The 20,232-nt window shown below is 55.0% G+C and overlaps 1 protein-coding gene across 1 annotated transcript in view; it reads left to right on the top strand.

Moving 5' to 3' along the window:
• The window catches only part of KCNQ4 (potassium voltage-gated channel subfamily Q member 4), a 56,883-nt gene extending 41,547 nt beyond the window's left edge, over nucleotides 1-15,336 (top strand). The window contains exons 10-14 of the mRNA XM_033837063.2: nucleotides 5,562-5,782; nucleotides 7,516-7,615; nucleotides 9,804-9,935; nucleotides 12,456-12,585; nucleotides 13,161-15,336. Of these exons, the coding sequence (XP_033692954.1) occupies nucleotides 5,562-5,782; nucleotides 7,516-7,615; nucleotides 9,804-9,935; nucleotides 12,456-12,585; nucleotides 13,161-13,373 (796 nt within the window). The 3' untranslated portion in view covers nucleotides 13,374-15,336. The remainder of the gene's footprint in view (nucleotides 1-5,561; nucleotides 5,783-7,515; nucleotides 7,616-9,803; nucleotides 9,936-12,455; nucleotides 12,586-13,160) is intronic.
• Nucleotides 15,337-20,232: the final 4,896 nt, after the last annotated feature.

Here is a 20,232-nt window from a genome sequence, read left to right as displayed (position 1 = left end):
GGCTGATCAGGGGCTCTGGGTTTCTGGGCTAAAAGGGCCTGGGGAACAGGGAGGAGGGGGTTCTGGTGCAGAGGATGCTGGGAGCAGAATTCCTTTTCCGGTCTCAGTGAGGGCACTTCTGGCCAGGGGCTGAACAGGAAGTGGGTAGAGAGGGAGAGCCCCTCCAGGTCTCTGGGAGGAAGGGAAGCGTGATTGGCCAGGGTAGGCTGGGAGTTCACTGGAAGAGGGTCCACGGTGCAGCCCCACTTGTATCCTTTGTCACTATCTGAATGTCCTACAGTGTTATCCCCACACCCAGCCAACCACAGCTGACAGGTAGAAACTCAGAAGTTTTGGCATTTGAGCACCACGGCCCACGGCCTGCGCCAGGGCTCTCTGTAGCTTCAGTTCGCTCTCGTCTCACTCTGCCTGAGTAGGAAGACACTGAAAATGGAGATTATCCTGGACTCCAGTACTGGTACCACCCCCCGCAGCTGCTCTGGGTCTCTGGCCCCCCGAGGCCTAGGAACAGATGACTGCCGAGAGCTCGGCCATCACTAACTTCCGGCCTGTGTCTGTCTGCCCTGCAGTGTCTGTGTGGCTGGGGCTTATGGTGCTGGTGCTGGAGTGTCCCTTCTTCCCAGGGACGCCAGGGGCTGAGCTGGGATTTCTAGGAGATCAGGCACCAGCCTCAGGCCAGATGGCCATATCCTTAATCTTGGCTCTCTGGGCCCTGTGGGGTGGGTGCCCAAGACAGGACCCCCTTCCCCAACACACACACACCCCTGGTTGGCCACACCTTTAGTGGTGCTTGTGGGTGGATCCAGGCTGAGCACGTTCCCAGGGCTACACGGAGCAGGACTTCCTGAGGGGTGGCATTGCAGGGCCAGCACCTCTCTCTATGGGTTTTGTGATGAGGTGCTAAGACAGTGGTTCTCAAAGCATGGTCCACTGACTCCCTGCGTCTGCATCCCATGGGACATTTGTTCAAAATGCAGAGATACTGGACCTCTCCCCAAGCCCACGGAATGAGCATCTCTGGAGAAGAGGCACAGAATTCTGCATATTTAACGTGCTCCCCATGAGATCCTTATGCAAAGCTGGAGAACCTCTGCATTCTGGGCACGTGGGCTGGAGGATGATTTGAGCTGGGGGGTCCTTCTCTCCCACCAGCCACGGGAGGCCAGCCCCATCCTGGCAGCTCCCCATGCTCTGCCGACCTGCCTCCTTCCCACTAACCTCTGTTTGTGTCTTGTTCTCAACTTTCCAGCCAGATGTTTAGTAATAAACGGAGTTTCTTTCGGATCCACGCCAGCTGGAGACCGAGGTACCCCCTCGCCTTCTCCTGTTGCCGTTCCTCCTTGCCCCACCCAGTTCTGGGGCTGGAGAGGCGGACAGGATGGGCCAGAGACAAGGTGCATGTGCCTGCCGCCTGCCATCTGCCTTGGGGCCCTGATGAGCCCCTCGCCTTCCTGGGGATGCCTCTGTCAGGTCTGGTGCCCAGTCTGCCAGGAGGGACACGTACAGGAGCCTTGGGATGAGTTCTGGCTCTGCCGCTGGCGCCCCTGCGTGATCTTGGCCGAATTGCTTCCCTTCTCTGGACCTCAGTTTCCCATCTATGGAATGGGCAGATTGCACTAGAGGCTCTCTGAGGGTCCTTCCCACTCTGACCTTTGCCGGGCCTTTAGCTTCCTGGCTCCCCGCTGACCACCTAGATCCTAGCAGGCGCCTGAAGGAGCTGGGATTGGCACCTCCTTCGCTAACTCCAGAGCCCAGTTCTTTAGCTGCCTCCTTTAGCCACTACATCCCTTGGTACCTGCCCTGTGCCAGGCCCTGCACTAGGAACACAATGATGAATAAAGCATTGTGCCTAGAGAGTTGCAAAGAGTAACTGCTCTTCGGTGTGATGAGCACAACTGAAGGCAGAAGCAGGGGGCCTGTGGAGCTTGGGTCAGGCATTTCACCCGGAGAAGGCCCCCAAAGGAGTGGGTGTGAGGGAGGGCCTTCCAGGCCAAGGAAGCGACGCGCACCAAGGGGAGGGGGTGAGAGAGAGCGCGGCTTTGGCAAAGAACAGGCAGCCCAGCGTGGAGGTCGGGAGCCGAGGCTGGGTCACGAAGAAGCCAAGGGCCCCGTGTGAGCTTTATACTGTTGGCACTGCCTGGCAGCTTGGGCTTACAGAGTCCTGGGTTTCCCAAAGTGCATCAGGAGCCTTGTGGATCAGGGGACCCATGAGGAGGAGACGGGTGACGGAGCTCCTGGCTGCTCTACCAAGAAGCAGTGTTTCTTAGAAACATGGGTCCTGGATCTGAGCCTGGCTAGGGGACCTCGGGCATAAGCCCTCTGTGCCTCCATTTCCTCCCATGTAAAATGCGGACGATCGTAGGGTCTGCTTCCGTTCAGACTGTGCCTGGCTCAGAGGAAGTGCTATATAAATGTCGGCCTCATGCAGTTTGGTATGTTATGATATGAGCTTGGAAACCGTGGCTGTAGGACAGGGGCACATGCTGGAGGATAAAACCAAGGAGTCTCTGGGTCAGATCTGCCCCTTTGCAAGATTCCTTGGGATGTGTGGGTGTGGTGGGCAGGAAGGGCGAGGCCAGCCATGTGCTGTTTCCCAGTCCTGAAGAGAGGGGCTGTATGCAGCACCAGTAGGGGTAGGCTGCCTCCCGCCACGCCTCCACCGCTGAGCTTGGCCTTCGGCAGGCAGATGGAGTCCTTAAAGAAATCCCTGTGGGAGTGAGCACAGGGGTTGGGTCCAGCAGAGCAGTCAGAGGGCAGCCAGTGCCCCGAGCTTACCCTCTCGCACGGGGAAGCCCCAGTCAAGCCCACACATCTATCCCCCAGACACCAACAGACGCTGCAATCAGTTTCTCACTGGCGCCATTGATGTCTTGGGTCAGAAAATTCTTTATTGTTGGGGGCTGTCACATGCATTGTTCAGCATGTTTAGCTGCGTTTCTGGCCTCTACCTGGATGCTAGGAGCACCCCCCAGAGTGACGACAAAAAATGTCTCCAGCCAAATGTCCCCTGGTGAGCAAAACAGCCCCCACCTGAGCATCACTGCCCGACACCCTATCCTGGCGGCTTGCCCCAGGGAAAGAACATAGTCTCTGCGGTCACAGAAAACTGGGTTCCAGGCCTCGTTCCATCCAGAGGAGCTCTATGACCTGGAAGCCGAGTCACCCCCTTCCATATCTGTAAAATAGGGGAGGTAACACTGGAGCCCGCCACCTGAAGTGGCTGAGAGCTGAAAAGGCTCAGGCAGTCAGAGTGGACCTTGTGTGTTCTGAGGAGCCAGGGAGGGAAGGAGCTCTTTCGATGTCCACTGTGTGCCAGGTTTCTTTCCATTTTCTTTGAGCTTTTAGGCTTCAAAGAGGCTGACATGAGCCGTTTTCTGGGCGCTGCCCAAGGAGCTGGAATCCAGGGCCGCCCCTGGGAAAACAGTGCCTTGTTACCTTGAAGAGGAGTCCAGGGTCTCTGGCTGGCTGGAAGGTTACAGAACCCCACAAACCACGCCGGAAGCTCCTTCAACCATCACAGATCAGAGCTGGAGAGGGACCTTTCAAGACCTCTAGGGCAAGCCCCCACCCCCTTCCTTTATCCGTCCTGCTGAGTGCAAACTCAGTCTTGCACACTTCTCGTGACAGGGAGCTCACCCCCTCCCCCCAGAACACCATTGGAGTGATGTGCCGGTCACAGAGGTCCAGAGTTCTGGGCCCTTGGCTGAGTGTCAGGGCCTTCTCCGCCCCCCTCTCTTCCTCTGCCCCTTGGAAGAGTGGAGGACAGAAGGAGGGGCTGCACGGACGGGGTTGGGGGGTGCTTGCCAGCATGAAGAGAGCCTGAAGTAACAGCTCGGCGGAGGAAAGTTTGGGAGAGCCAACCTCAAACTTTGGTTGGAATCTTTGGGATGTGCTGAGGGGGTCCTGGGCCAGCAAACAGCATGCTGGATTGCAGGGGCCGCCCTGTCCTCATATCGTCAGGGCTCGCATCCTTGACCTGTAACCTCTCCCCTCCGGGCAGAGGTTCCTACCCCTAAGGATGGCCCTACATCCCAGTTGCCTTCCTGAAGGCACCTGCTGAAGGTGCCCCTGGTTTCGAAGTCTCCCGCACCTCAGCACCTCGGCTCTATACTCTGTCCCCCATGCCCTGGGCATGGAGGACCATAGCTCCCACTCTGCCCTGAAACCAGAGTCTGTCCTCTCCTCAACCCTGGATCTGAAAGTCCCAGAGACCAGGTGACACAGTGTCCTCCCCCAGCCCCGGGCCCATCTCAGAATTCCTCCCAGACTGGCTGGTGCTCTCCTGAGCCAGGGCCCTGGACGTCTGGGGTGGAAGGGCCCCAGACGTGTCTGAAGGGGGCCCTTCAAGTGGCAAGCCACAGCAGGGAGGCAGTGGTGACACCACAGGCCATGGGATGGGGATGTTTGCATAGGTCCTATTCAGACAGCGACAACGTGGTCCTTGAACCTCTTGGACACAGAGTTACTCTACCAGGTATTGGTTAAGCAGGGCCTGTCGCCGGGAACCTGAGGCCTCCCCTCACCTGTCTTCCTCCAAGATTTGGGGAATGGGTGAGGAGTTCGGGTGCGGGAAGGGAAGTCTGAGTACACACACAGATACACACGTATGTTCACACGTACACGGAGATGTAGATGCTGTTGAACTGCAGACTCAGGAGGCTGGGGGGGTCACATAAGCAGGACGTCAGTCTGGGTGGGCAGGGCTCAGGCAGGGGAGACCACAGAAGAACAGGTTATAGACCTTCACTGGGAGGAGGGGCACCAGGCATGGCCTGGGCATACTTGTGGGCCCATGCTGGGCCAAGAGCCCCAGCAGGCCAGTGCACTGCACACCTCCAGGGGCACCATTCTCACTGAAGTCTGAGTGATGGAGACTTTGGAATTTTGCAGTGCACTGCCTGTACAACTGTACCATGTCCTAAAGCCCTGACCTGACCAGTGTGGGGTCAGATAGCTGCAGCGGTGGGCAAAGGAGGAAAATATAAATTGACACGTGTATACACATGCCGACGTAGGTATACACACTGGCACCTGTGTGCATGCAAGCACACACCCTACACATGCACGTGCCCTCAACTCCACGCAGCCCGCCCCCGTGTACAGGGAGGAGCTGGGGGCCTAACTCAGTGTGCGTGGCCAGGTGAGCTTCTCCATCCCTCAGCAGCCTGTCTGTCCCCAGAGGGGTCACCACCTCCACCCACCCACCTGCCTGGGCCAGGCCCAGCTCCCCAGTCCCCCTGTCTGTCTCTGACTCCCTTCTTGGGTTTCTGTCACTCTTTCCACTCTGACATCTGTCTCCTGTGCACCCCTTATCTGTCTGGGCAACAAGGGGTGGGAGGTCGGAGTGGGGAGGGGAGCTGTTCAGACTGACCCTGGATCAGCTTCTCATAGGAGTCAGGGCCTCCCTCACCACACCCTTGTCCCATCCCAGGAAGTCTCCCCTTGGTGGAGAATCAGCCCCAGTACCTGCCCCCAAGCCCTAAGTCAGCAGTGTCCCCACTCGCACTGGCCCCCAGCTCCGGCTAACTTGGCTCTCTCCCCCACCCGACCTGCTGTGCCAGCAGGCGGATGGGTATCAAAGACCGCATCCGCATGGGCAGCTCCCAGCGACGGACAGGCCCCTCCAAGCAGCACCTAGCACCTCCACCGATGCCCACTTCCCCGAGCAGTGAGCAGGAGGGGGAGGCCAGCAGCCCCACCAAGGTGCAGAAGAGCTGGAGCTTCAATGACCGCACCCGCTTCCGGGCCTCCCTGAGACTCAAACCCCGTGCCTCCGCTGAGGGTGAGCCCCTGCGGGTCTGGGGCCAGGACCTGCTGAGGGTGGCAGGGCGGACACAGAGTCTGGGCTGGGGGTGGGAATAACTTGGTTCTAGCCCCAGCTTTGCAGCAGGTTGACTATCTTTGGGCACCAGTCTTCTGGTCTGTAAAATGGGCATCATAATACCTGCTTTGCTGATGCTCCAGACAGTTTGAGAATCAGAGGAGAATGTAGAGGTGGCATTTGGTAGTGGTTAGGAGCACAGACTTTAGAGCCAGGCTGCCTGGGTTTGAATCCTGGCTTTGTCACTTATGTTGGGCAGGTAACCTAATCTCCCTGGGCCTCATTTTCCACATCTATAAAATGGGGACAAGAAGCATATCTACTTCATAGGATTGTTGTGAGGATTAAATGAGATTATCCACAGTAGGTGAGCAGAAGAGTTCTGGAATATAGTAAGTGCCCAACAAAAGCTAGAAGTATTACAAACATGCTCTGGAAGGAGCAGGAAGCCATCCTTGCTGAACTGAGCCCTGACTGTTGGGGGGTGGATTATCTCGTTTACTTCTCTCAACAACCCTGGGAAGTAGGGTCTGTCTCTATCCCCATTTTATGGATGTGGAGACTGAGCTCTCTCAGCTAGTGAGTGGTAGAGCTGGTATCCCCAGCCACGTCTGTCCAGCTCCATGGCCCACACTCCCCACCCTGGCCCTCTTTGCCAGCCCAGCCTGGGGATGTGAGGCTGTGAACCTGGTGGGGTTGCTTTTAACTGGTTAGAGAGGTCACTTTTTTGAGTTCGAGCTCTGCTCCTGACTTGCACTGTGACCTAGGTAGGATACTGCCCCTTTCTGTGCCTCGGTGTCTTCTTCTGGAAAACAGGAGGGTTGGACCAAGTCCCCTGGAAGACTTCTCCCAGCTTTGACCTGCTTCAGGGCCCTGGGTGGGAAAAGGAGTTGGGGGGGTAGACAAGGATGGAGGTTGGGGACGGGAACCTCGGAGGGAGGGGACCCAGCCATGCTGCCTCTGTCCGTGCTGTTATCAACCCCCAGCATGCTGCTGGCTGACCACTCAGACAGCCCTTTCCTGGAAAGTTACAGAACCCCACAAACCAGTCTTTGGGAGGTGCTGGAAGTCTGGGCATGGCTGGTGCCCGGGGCCTCCTCTTCCCTGCCAAGAAGCTGCCTGGCCTCCTGCCCCTCCTGCCCCTGTGAGGCCAGGATAGCATTACCTGTCTGTGCAGCGCAGGGCACCAGCCTCGGAGAAGCTGTTTCTCTCGTGGGGGCGGGAGGGAGAATGACTTGGTTCAGAGGCTGCGTCAGGAGCAGAGCTGGGGGGTGGGACCCAGTCCCTTGATTCGCTCCTGGCTGAAGGATGAGGCTGTGTGCGCAGTTATGTGCAGAGGCCTCAAGCCCCTTGTCTTTGGCGCTCACTGGCCTGCGTGGTGGGACGGGTGGGACTTCCTCTAGGGCTGTGTGCAGTTTACCCCGGGCCAGACCAGATGTGCCCTAAAGCAGCTCCTGCGTGCCAGCCACCAGGCAGATGTTTACACGGGGCAGACGGGCATGCGGCAAACCGAGGTTTTCACTCTGGGCAGGACAGCCAGGGGGGCAGGAACCTGGTCTGCTCTGTGCCCCCAGGAAGGTTCTGGGCCCTTCCTGAGGCTCTGTCTCCCTCTCCGTACCTCTAAGGGTGGTGGTAGGGGTTGGGAATGGCCCCTTCTGCTGCCACCACCTGTCCCCCTGCCCCGGACTTTTCAGAGGGCCCCTCAGAGGAAGTGGCAGAGGAGAAGAGCTACCAGTGTGAACTCACAGTGGACGATGTCATGCCTGCCGTGAAGACGGTCATCCGCTCTGTCAGGTGAGACTGAGGCTGGAGGTGGGCCACCCACTGCTGCTCCCCGTCTGGGGCCCGCCCTCATGGCCAGGCCTGGCCTAGCATCCAGCACGCCAGCTGCCGCCTGCCTGGTCCCCTCAGTGGAAGGCGGGTGGGGTGGAGAGACAGCATATGGCTCCCAGCAGGGTTTTTGCAGACTCATCGTGTCTGGAGGGCTGGCCGGGTGGGGCGGTGGGCACCGCTGCCCATCATGGTCCCTCTGCTCACACCTGTGGTGTCCTCTCTGCTTCTCTCCCCTTCCTCTCTCTTACTTTATGTCAGGCTCTCTTCTCTTTATTTCTCTCTCCCTAGCTGGTATCGGCATCTGCCTGTTTCTCCCTGGGTCTCTGTCTTACAGGCAGTTTTGCTCCATCTCTGTGTCTCAGTCTCATCCTCCTCTTGCCTCTGTGACTCAGACTTACTGTCTCTCCTTGGGTGTCTTGACCTCTGCCTGTCTGTCTTCCCCAGGACTTCCTCCAGAGCAGTATTTTTCAAACCACAGGTCACAACAGTTTGAAATCAACTTAGTGAAATCAATTTAGTGGGCCATGGTCAACATTAAAAAAAAAAGAATAGAAAGTATCAGAGTGCATCCCTCATAGTAAGAATAAAAATGTTGATGAAACTTCTGTTTCAGTTGTGTGTGTGCGTGTGTGTGTGTGTGCGTGCGTGTGTGTGCGTATACTAGCTTCTGTAAACTGTATTTCTTATGGTGGGTCTTGGTCAAAAAGTTTGAAGGCCCCTGCCCTACTGGCTTTACTGGCTGTCTCCCTCAACAATTCAGGGGGGGCAGAGTCTCCTGAGCCCTTTAGCCATCCAGCCAGGGATCTGGCCCCACGCTCCTTGGAATGGAGTTCTGGCCTAGTCTCTGTCTCCACACTGCCGCTCCAGCTTCACCCCTAGGCCTTCTAGACTTACCCCCTCTCCTCCCTGCCTCATGCACCTGCCTAACCCTTTTAAATCAGAGTCAGCTGGGCACCCTCCTCCCAGAGAGTCTGAGGCCTCTCCCCACCCGCTTTTTACACATCCCGTCTCTCCCCTCCAAGTGCCCAGCTTCTGGAACACAACGCCCGAGCTGCCCCCTGGCTCAGGTCAGCTCTCCTTGACGCCTCACACGCAGCATGCCCCAATCCTGTTCCTCCTCCCATGTCCCCATGTCAGGCAGTGCCACCGCCATCCACCCGGTGCCCAAGCCATGGGAGTCATGCTGGACTCAGACTCAGAAGCCTTTCGGTCCTCTCTCCTGCACTGCTCAGGGCTGTCCTGTGTCTCCACCCCACTGCCCTCTCCCAGCTCTTCCCCTGCAGTGGGTCTTCCCACCCGGGACTCTGCCCGTCCGGGGCATCCTCCACACAGGCCTGCAGAGGATGGTTATGCTGAAGCAGAGGAAGCCACACGGCCGTCCCCACTGCCCCAACCTCCCAGGGCCCAGTCGCTGCCGGGGATTCAGAGCTCTTCAGAGTACCCCCCTCGGCCCCACCACACATACACACACCTCCCCTGCCTCCCAGGGATTAACCCTTTTCCTTCACATCCTGTTCCAGCTACTCTGAACTGACTCTCACTCACACATCTCCTTGCCTGTCTGTGTCCAGAAAGCCTCCCTTCATTCCCCACCTCTTGCCCTGGGACTGCAAAGTATCACGCTTAAGACTTGTCCCCTGACTTCCCCATCCAAGCTCTCCCTGCTCATGGTCCCCAGTCTTCTTTCTCCATTCCTTGACATGACCCTTGTCACCCCATAATTGTCTGTGTCCTCTCCGTCTCCCACCCCAGACCAGTGTTCCTGAGGCCAGGGATTGGATCTGATGCCCTTTTGGGTGCCCGGGGTCCAGCACAGCAGTGCTAATAGGCATATGCAAAAATGTCTTTCCCTAAACTGTCATCAGCAACAGTGTTCACAGATGCCTACCTTGTGTTCCACCCAGCAGAGAGAAACCAGGCCCAGTCCCTGCCCTCCCAGCTGACTGAAGATACAGGCACATTAAAGAATACCAAACAAACTTAGGGGGCCGGGGCAGGAGCGCGGCGGGTATGTAGGCAGGCTGGACACCCAGCAGTGGCTGTTTGCGGTGGCCCAAGCAGGAGCTGCCCTCGTGCTGGACAAAGTAGCAAAGGACGGAGTGGGGGCTGGAAAAGAATCCCTGTCCTCTGAGACTCCCTCCCCCGACAGGATCCTGAAGTTCCTGGTAGCCAAAAGGAAATTCAAGGAGACGCTACGACCATACGACGTGAAGGACGTCATCGAGCAGTACTCAGCAGGGCACCTGGACATGCTGGGCCGGATCAAGAGTCTGCAGGGCCGGTGGGTGAGCCGGCCTCCGAAGGGGGAGGGGGGCAGGGCGGCCGCGGCACCAACCCCCGCACGAGGTCCGCTGGAGCCTCTCTGCCGGCTCCCGAACGGAGCCCCGAGCGCCCCCTAGGGCCCTCTGCGGGAGCTGGAGTTTCTGGCCTGCAGCGCTCTGCAGCCAGAGCCCGCACCTGTTGTTGAACCTGAAGAAACGCCAAGCCGCAGGTCCTCCCTGCGAACCTACTGACCTGCTTGCCTCGGGAACGTCTTTAGATGACTGTTTTCTCGTCCTGAAGTAACAGGCTTAAGATAATCAGTGACTTCCCATCTCCTAAGGGAATAGGCAAATTGTCCTCAACGCTGCTCACCTCTTGCCTCTGGAATCCTCCAGCACCTCTTCTCTCCACCCAGCGTATAGGTAGATTCTCACGTCAAGACCCCAATCACCTACAACTCGCCCTTTTCCTCTTGTGGCTTGCATTCTCACTGCCCATTCATTTGTTCTCTCAAGAAATAGTTACTGGGTATTTATTTGTTACTTACCAGACAGTGGGGATACGGTAGAAAGCAAATGGCCCCTCCCTCATGGAGCTTTCATGCCAGTTGAAGGAGAACAGATGATAGTAAGTGAAACTAGAATATGTCAGATGATGATAAAGGCTAAGGAGAAAAATAAGGGTTAGGGTGTTGGGATTTGTGATTTTTAAATAGGCGAGAAGGTGACATTTGAGAAAAAAAAAATTGAAGATGAGGCAAACAGTCCCATGGTTGTTGTTTAAATAGTTTCCAGAGGGAACAGCAGGTGCAAAGGGTTTGAGATGGGCAGGTGCCTGGGGTGATGATTTAGGAACAGCAAGCAGGCCAGTGTGCCTGTCCTGGCATGAGGGAAGCAGGAGATGAGGTTAGAAAGCTAATGGCACTTAGACTATATAAAGCCCTGTAGGCCACTGCAAAGATGTTGGCGTTCATCAGAGTAAGATGCAAGCATTGGAGGGCCTTGAGCAAAGGACTGATGAAATCTGAGGTATATTTTAAAAGGATCACCCTGGATGCTGTGTTGAGAATGGCCTATAAGGGGCTAGGATGGAAGCAGGGAGACCAGTGAGGGAGCTACTTCAGACATCCAGGCAAGAGATGCTGGGGACTTGGACCAGGTGGCAGCAGTTGAGGTGGGGAGAAATGGTCATATTCTCGATATATTTTGAAGGTAGAGCAGACAGGGTTTTTGGAAGGGGTGTAAGAGAAAAAAAGAGAGAGAGAGGGAGAGAATCAAGGATAAAGCTAAGGTTTTGGCTTGAGCAAGAGGAAAAAAGTTGCTGTTTATTGGCATGCGGGAGGTCAATGAGTGGAGCAAGTTTTTTTTTTTTTTTTTTTTTTTTTGCGGTACACGGGCCTCTCACTGTTGTGGCCTCTCCCGTTGCGGAGCACAGGCTCCGGACGCGCAGACTCAACAGCCATGGCTCACGGGCCCAGCCGCTCCGCGGCATGTGGGATCTTCCCAGACCGGGGCATGAACCCGTTTCCCCTGCATCAGCAGGCGGACTCTCAACCACTGTGCCACCAGGGAAGCCCTAGTGGAGCAAGTTTTGCTCAGGAGAGTTGGGGCATGTTGGGTTTGTGATGTCCATCAGACATCTAAATGCAGTGTTGATCTGGCAGCGGAGTGTGGAGTTGGGAGGAGAGGTGTAGGCTGGAGATGCAGATTTGGTGTCAACAGTGTATAGAGGAATTGAAAATCTGGAACTGAAGACATCAGTTAGCGAGTGAGCATAAATAGAAATAAAGAAGTCCCAGGAATGAGCCTTGGGTCCTGCAATGTTTAGAGATTGTGGAGATAAAGGAGGAACCAGAAAAGGAGACTGAGAAGGAGCAGTGAGTGAGGTAGGAGCAGTGAGTGAGGTAGGAGGAGAACTGGGCGAGGCTGATGTTTGGGAGTCCAGATGAAGAACATGCAGGAAGAAGGGGTGATCAGATGTGCTGAGCACTGCTAATAGGTCAAGTATAATGAGAATCAAATTTAACAACGTGGAGGTCATTTGGGAACTTGACAACAGTAGTTTTGGTGAAATGGTGGGAATGAAAGCCTGATTGGGGAGGTTTTGGAGAGGAAGGGCGGAGAGAAACTGAAGATAGAGGGTAGAGATAACGCTTTCAAGAATTTTGCTATATAGAGGAGTAGAAAAATAACGTGCATCCAGTTCCAGCCTTGTCCTCCTTATAACTCACATTCCCACTTTTGTCTCTCCCTCTACCCAGTCCACCGTTGCCTGCCTGTCCTCCCATCAGGCAGCTGTTTTACTTGTCATGCTTGCGTGTGGTGCCTTTGCTCTCCTGTTTGGAAAACCCTCAAAGCAGCGGCCGGGTACCTCCGTTTAACTCGGCCTCCATTTGGCAGATCAAACTGGCCCCGCCCTCAGATTGCCTGCTCCCACCTTGCAGGATGTCTCTCTCCCCTTTCAGCAGGCAAACTCAAATTCCTGTAGGAGAGAGTTGTGGCGAGTGCCTGGGCCCTTTGACAGTTCCCTTTCCCCACAGGGTGGACCAGATTGTCGGCCGGGGCCCCGGGGACCGGAAGTCCCGGGAGAAGGGCGACAAAGGGCCCTCCGACACGGAGGCGGTGGATGAAATCAGTATGATGGGACGCGTGGTCAAGGTGGAGAAGCAGGTGAGTGTCGGAGGGAGTTTCGCTGGTGTGGTGGAGCTAGTCGTCGACCGAGAAGCTCTGGAAGGCCCCCGGGTCAAGCCCAAAGGGAGGGTGCGTTTCTCAGAGCAGCCCAGAGCACCCGCGGGGCAGGCATCCCCTGCCCGACCGACCCCGCCCCACAGATAAGCCCCGCCTCCCAGGAGGCCCGCCCACTCCTGCTAAACGACCCCGATAAACCCACCCTCTCCAGCCAAGCCCCGCCCTAGGTTGCTAGCGTCTCAGATAAGCCCGTCGAAGTCCCACCTGCTTCATTTGACCCCCTCCTCACTTGTCTCTGTCGATCACCCGGACTATCCCAACCAATCACAACTAAATTTCGTTCGTGGGGGGCGGGGCGGGGAATAAACCCCAGGTTCCCAGCTTCGTTCCGCCCTCCGGTCAAGCTCCGCCTTTCCTGTCGCACCCCCCTCCCGGAGGAGCCGCGTCTCCCAGACGTGACCCTCCCCGGGAAAGCCCCGCCTCCCAGCCGCGTCCCGCCCCCAAGTCCCGCCTCCAGTCCCGGCCAGGCCCCGCTTCCAGCTGCGCCCTGTCCCCAGGTGCAGTCCATCGAGCACAAGCTGGACCTGCTGTTGGGCTTCTACTCGCGCTGCCTGCGCTCTGGCACCTCGGCCAGCCTGGGCACCGTGCAAGTGCCGCTCTTCGACCCCGACATCACCTCCGACTACCAAAGCCCTGTGGACCACGAGGACATCTCCGTCTCCGCACAGACTCTCAGCACCTCCCGCTCGGTCAGCACCAACATGGACTGAGGGGCTTCTCAGGGGCGGGGTAGCACACGGCCAGCCCCTCGGCCTGGCACTCGGACCCGCCCTCTGAGGCCTCCGGACTCCTCTCTTACTTGAACTCGCTCCCTCGTGGGGAGAGAGGCCACACGCAGTATTGAGCTGCCTGGGTGGGCGAGATACCCGATGTGGGTGCCAGCGACCCGCCCCACCTCAGGAGCGTGAGATGCCAGGCCGTACGGAGGGCAGCAGCGGCGGCTGTCCCGCGGCCTCTGGGACCCCCCAGTGCCCTGCCCGTTCCATCAAGGCCCGACACGGCCCGCCGGGCAGGGGCACTGCTCCGGGAGTGGGAGTGGGGCGCTGGGGCCCTGAGCCCTGAGTCAGCTTCCAGCTATGCAAGGTGAGGTCTTTGGCCTGCCCTTTGGACAGAGCAGGGAAGCCTTCCGGCCAAGTCCCCGCCCCACTTGGGGGTGGGCCCACGGTGCCCATACAGGTACCCACAAGCACAGGACCCTGCCGCAAGGCAGGTGGGCACCATATATGCAAACTATGTTAAATATGCAACTTTGGGGACCCCCATGGGGTCCCTCTGCCCCTCCCCCACTGGGAGATGGGCCCCCAGCAGTAGCTGGTCTCAGGCTGCTTGGCTATGACCCCCATCCCTGTTCTTTGGCTTATCAACTGCTCACCTCCCAGCATGGGGCCTCTTTCTCCCTTGCCTCCCAAAGGGCAGTGTCTGGGCCTTTCTTCCCATTTGCAGGTGTCCCCTCCCAGGGGCTCCCTCTTCCTGCCAATGTTCACTCCCCTCTGGCCCTAGACACCTTTGACAACACAAGTTTCTGTGTTCTCCCCCCAACCTCCCATAGACAATGCTCCCACCATCACACAAACATGTCCCTACAGTTTCCCCAGACATGCAGGAAGTCTCTCACACTCGCGCTGACACACACAGTCACCCACACTTGGAGACTTGAGCACAGAGCCACTCAGCCTTTCCTGGGCCTCTGTAGCTGAGGCCAGTGGACTGGCCTTGCAGGGCAATGTCCACTCCTACCAACTACATCCAGGCAGGAGAGGGAGCTCTGACGTGACTCCAGGTCTCCAGAACTTTACCAGCTCCCCTTTCTCAAGAAGATCTGCTCCGCACAGGTCCAGGAGCCCTAACTGCTGCCTCTGCCTGCCCCCGAGGGCCCTCCTTAGCGTCCCCACAGCACAACTCAGGCCTAGGCCTCTGGGGCCTGGACAGCACTGGAAAGACCACAGGCCCTTCCGCAGGGTGGTTATCAGGCCCACTTCCATCTAGGCTTGCCCTCTTCCTAGTTACTCTAACTCACTCCCAGAGAGAATTATAAGGCATCTAGTGAGTACCATTTGTCAGGCACCAACTGCATATGGCGCTCACATGCACTGTTTCCCCTCCTTCCATACTCCACTTTTCACTTCAGTTGGCAGCCCCCATACCGCATAAGCCCCCATCCGCTCCAGGCCCCCAGCACCTCTTTGGTATCCCTACCCCTTTGTCCCTCTTCTGCAAAGCCAGTGCAGGTGGCAGGAGGGTGATGGGTAGTGGACCAATGGTGACCCTTTGTGGGGCACCAGGGAGTAAGGGGTTCAGGCCCAGCTGCCTGCATCTCATGACTGGGGACCTGCATGCACCAGCGCCAGGGCTGGGGTTGGATCTTGCTCAGCCCCATGGTGCCCAGCCTCTGCCCCCACGTGCCCTCTGCATGTGACCGTCATGCCCTGGATGGAGCCTATCCTGGCTCACCTCACCTGCACTGCACTGTCCCCAGAGAGCCACACCTCCGCCCCCTGAGAGACAGAGCTGTGGAGAGGGGCAGGAGAATGGGATTACCCTATGACCAAAGGAGACTTGGGAAGAAGCCCTTCCTGCTTCCACGATCAAGGTTCCCCACCAACCCGGTTCTCGGATATGCAAGTACCTCACTTTGTTAACTTATTAACTTATTGATTTCATTAAAGTTTTCAGCAGGAGGTGGTTGGTCTTGGTTGTTCAGTGCCTGTGGAGTGGGGCATCTGGTCTGGGGGTGGGGATGAGGAGATTTGGAAGGCAGCTATGCTCACCACTGTACCACCAACGCTGCACAGGAGGACGAGGAGATTTGGATTAGTCAGGACTCTTTTGGTTGTAAACAACAGAAATGAAACACGATATGCCTTAAGTGGAAGGAAGGAAGGAAGGAAGGAAGGAAGGGGAGGGAGGGAGAAATTTATTGGCCCAGATAACTAAAAAGTCCAGGGGATAGATTTGGCTTCATGCACAGCTAGATCTAGGTGCTTAAATGTGTCAGGGATCTCTCTTCTGTCTCAGCTCTCCTCTTAGGCAGGCTGACCTCTCAAGATGACCTCCGGCACTTCCAAATTTACTTTCTTTTGGTTTAGTGCCCCAGTGAAAAGTGAGTACCACTTTTCTAATAGTTTGCATCAGCCAGGGTCCAGTCAGAAAAACAGAAACTACACTAGGTTTTTCAACACAAAGGCTTTACTATAGGGAATGGGTTACACTGATGTAGGTAGACGGTAAGAACAAACAGAACCACTGCAGGAAGCAGCTCCCACTCCTAAGGCAGGAGTACAGGGAAGAGGTTGGGACTAACAGAACCTACAGGCTTGATTGGGGGAACCCTAAAGTGCTAGGGCTCAGAGGTCTGGAGAGGGGGTGCTGTCTGGCTGATGCTAGTACCTCCTAGGGGACACAGTGAAGCTTGTCTGGGAGTACAGAAAAGTAGCTGAGGGCTGGGAGCGGCTGTGGCTACCAGGCTGTTGCCGATGAGGTTAGTAAGCAAAGAAGGAAAATCTCCACTCCTTCTGCCTTCCAGTGTTTCCCCAGTGTCCCTAGTTGTCAAAACTAGCTGACAAAGCTGATGTGGTTTGCAGAGTCCCAGCTCCAGCTTCACAGAGCAGATTACAGAAGGCTGAATCTGGAACGAAAAGACAGTAGCTTCATAACTCGCACCGCCCACCCCTTTGGACACTCAGTATCCACACACGTCAATCCACACGTTTGAATGTCCATCTAACAACTATCCTGCATACAAATGAAGAGACTCTAACTCACTCCCCGGAAAGAGAAAAACAAGTAGTCCCGACATCCAATAGATGTATCCAGCTCCAGGAGTTAAGTCACTGAATCCATATTAGAGTGACGTTAATTACTCTAATTCAGTCACAGTTGCACCTACAACTGAAGAGTAAAGTTAGCAATTGCTTACAATCTTAAACTAATAAGGGAAGGGCTTCCCTGGTGACGCAGTGGTTGAGAGTCCGCCTGCCGATGCAGGGGACACGGGTTCGTGCCCCGGTCCGGGAAGATCCCACATGCCGCGGAGCTGCTGGGCCCGTGAGCCATGGCCGCTCAGCCTGCGCGTCTGGAGCCTGTGCTCCGCAATGGAGAGGCCACAACAGTGAGAGGCCCGCATACTGCAAAAAAAAAAAATATAATAATAAGGGAAAAGGAGAGGAGAGGGAAAAAAATCACTTAATATCACACACACACACACACACACACACCACACACACACACACACCAAGCAAAGAACATATACGTAACTGCAGTAGACCTCCTTCTGGTAACTGATCACAGTGCCATAGTTGTTAGATGCATAGATAGATACATAGATACATTTAATTGAGTAAATGTTTCTCTTTATATATCATATATATTTCACTAATTGAGTGAATAAACTTCTTTCTTCCACTGTCATTCTATGTTCCCTTTGCCCTCGCCAGGATCTCAGCTAGTTGGAGTTTGTTACATGGTGGAGTGACCCAAATAATCATTCCTGAAGGGTCTGAAGCTTCAGTGGTCCTGCACAGTTTTGGGTGCCATAGCTTTTTTTTTTTTTTTTTTTTTTTGCGGTACGCGGGCCTCTCACTGTTGTGGCCTCTCCATTGCGGAGCACAGGCTCCGGACGCGCAGGCTGAGCGGCCATGGCTCACGGGCCCAGCCGCTCCGCGGCATGTGGGATCTTCCCGGACCGGGGCACGAACCCGTGTCCCCTGCATCGGCAGGCGGACTCTCAACCACTGCGCCACCAGGGAAGCCCTGGGTGCCATAGCTTTTTAAAATTATTATTAATTAATTAATAAGGTTACTTTTGGCTGCGTTGGGTCTTCGTTTCTGTGCGAGGGCTTTCTCTAGTTGTGGCGAGCGGGGGCCACTCTTAATCGCGGTGCGTGGGCCTCTCACTGTCGCGGCCTCTCTTGTTGCAGAGCACAGGCTCCAGACGCGGAGGCTCAGTAGTTATGGCACGCAGGCTCAGTAGTTGTGGCTCGTGGGCTCTAGAGCGCAGGCTCAGTAGTTGTGGCACACGGGCCTAGTTGTTCCACGGCATGTGGGATCTTCCCAGACCAAGGCTCGAACCTGTGTCCCCTGCATTGGCAGGCAGATTCTCAACCACTGTGCCACCAGGGAAGCCCCAAGTGCCATTGCTTTTTGTTAACTTCTGTACATGGAAGTACTAAGAGGACCCACAAGAATCCCCTGGGTCCCTTCCTTGCCCTTGCTGTATATCGGCACCCTAATTTCCCTTTGGCAGTGAGGATCAGTCTGGCAAGCCAGCATGTTAACTCTTTCTTTGTCTGCTGTTTGAGTGGCATGAGAAGCCCAAAATAGCCAGTTAGAAGTTTCAGCTTCCAATTCAACGAGAACTGTGTTGCTTCCCTTCTTCCCTTGATAACTGAGACCTCCAAACTATCGGAGGCCAGTGTCGTGGGGACACGAAGCAAAAGCTTCACGAGCGGCTGTAGTAACCTGAATAATGACCACCCAAAGATATTAGGTCCTAATCTCTGGAATTTGTAAAATGTTACCTTATAAGGAAAAAGGATTTTTGCAGATGTGATTAAGTTAATGATCTTGACATGGGGAGCTTATCCTGGATTATCCAGGGGCCCTAAATCCAATTGCCAGTGTCCTTTTAAGAAAGAGGCAGAGGGACTTCCCTGGTGGTGCAGTGGTTAAGAATCCACCTGCCAAAGCAGGGGACATGGGTTCGAGCCCTGGTCCGGGAAGATCCCACATGCCACGGAGCAGCTAAGCCCGTGTGCCACAACTACTGAGCCTGCACTCTAGAGCCCACGAGCCACAACTACTGAGCCTGTGTGCCACAACTACTGAGCCCACGTGCCACAACTACTGAGCCCGCCTGCCTGGAGCCCGTGCTCCGCAACAAGAGAAACCATCACAATGAGAAGTCTGTGCACCTCAACAAAGAGTAGCTCCTGCTCACCACAGCTAGAGAAAGCCCGCGCGCAGAAGTGAAGATCCAATGTAGCCAAAAATAAATAAATAACTTTATTTAAAAAAAAAATAATAAAGAGGCAGAGGGAGATCTCACACATGCAGAAGAGGAGGAGGCAATGTGAAGACAGAAGCAGAGATTGGAGTAATGTGGCCTCGGCAAAGGAATGCCAGCAGCCACCAAAAGCTGGAAGAATCAAGGAAGGCGTTCTTCCCTAGGGTGTTGGAGGGAGTGCAGCCCTGCTCACACCTTCATGTAGACCCAGTGAAGCTGATGTTCAACGCCTGGCCTCCAGAACCGTGAGACAATAACTTCTGTTGTTTTAAGTCACCAAGTTTATAGTAATCTGCTATGGCAACTACAGGAAACTAATACTGACGGTTACTTGGTGTAATCATGAGAGACGCCACTCTCACCTACCTTCCTTTGTTTCCTGAAGCCTTATATACTGGCTGTGTCAGTGAGGATGAACCACCGCCTCCTCCAGGAGAGAATAGATCCAGTGGGATCAACCTGGTACCAGGTGGCTCGATGAAGCCCCACAGAGTGGTGATAGTTTGGGTGTTCAGCACCTGTCCCTGCTGACGGTGGGTCGTACATACAGTTGTGGCCTTAGCCAGACCAGCCTCGGTGAGGTAAGTCCATATCGTTGAACCCATAAGTAGTCTCATTCTTGCCACCATGACCACATTATACAAGAGCATGTTGAGCTAGCGCTGGAGGGACTCCGGAGAGAGGCTGACTGACACCCACAGGATGTGCTGTCTTAGCATCTGAATATCGAGAGCCTGCTCTCTGTGGATGCCCTTTGGTGAGATTTTTCCTTGGGATAGAAATATATTCACACCCCGCGCCCATTTCCGAACGTCCACCTAAATACCTCTTTCCAAGTCTTCCTTATCTGCAATCCACCAATTCTGTGCTTTCTGAGTCCTGACCGTCCAGCCAAACCGTGAGCCACTACTCAGAAACCAATGGAGATCCACACTTCTTTTTTTTTTTAATTGAAGTACAGTTGATTTACAATGTTGTGTTAATTTCTGCTATACAGCAAAGTGATTCAGTTATACATACTATATATATATATATATATATACATTCTTTTTAATGTTCTTTTCCATTATGGTTTATCTCAGGATATTGAACATAGTTCCCTGTGCTACACAGTAGGACCCTGTTGTTTATCCATTCTATATATAATAGTTTTCATCCTCTAATCCCAAACTCCCAATCCATTCCTCCCCCACGTCCCTCCCCACCCCACCTTGGCAACCACAAGCCTGTTCTCTATGTCTGTGAGTCTGTTTCGTAGATAAGTTCATTTCTGTCGTATTTTCGATTCCACATATAAGTGGTATCACATGGTATTTGTCTCCCTCTTTCTGACTCACTTCACTTAGTATGATAATCTGTAGATCCATCCATGTAGCTGCAAATGGCATTATTTCACTCTTTTTTATGGCTGAGTAGTATTCCATTGTATATATATAACACATCTTCTTTATCAGTTCATCTGTCGGTGGACACTTAGGTTGTTTCCATGACTTGGCTATTGTGAATAGTGCTGTTATGAACACAGAGGTGCATGTATCTTTTTGAATTATAGTTTTCCCAGGAGGGGG

This window comes from Tursiops truncatus, chromosome 1 (genome assembly GCF_011762595.2).
Source record: "Tursiops truncatus isolate mTurTru1 chromosome 1, mTurTru1.mat.Y, whole genome shotgun sequence".
Taxonomy (NCBI): domain Eukaryota; kingdom Metazoa; phylum Chordata; class Mammalia; order Artiodactyla; family Delphinidae; genus Tursiops; species Tursiops truncatus.
Note: the sequence above shows the minus strand (reverse complement) of the source record. Positions and strands in the feature narration are given on the sequence as shown.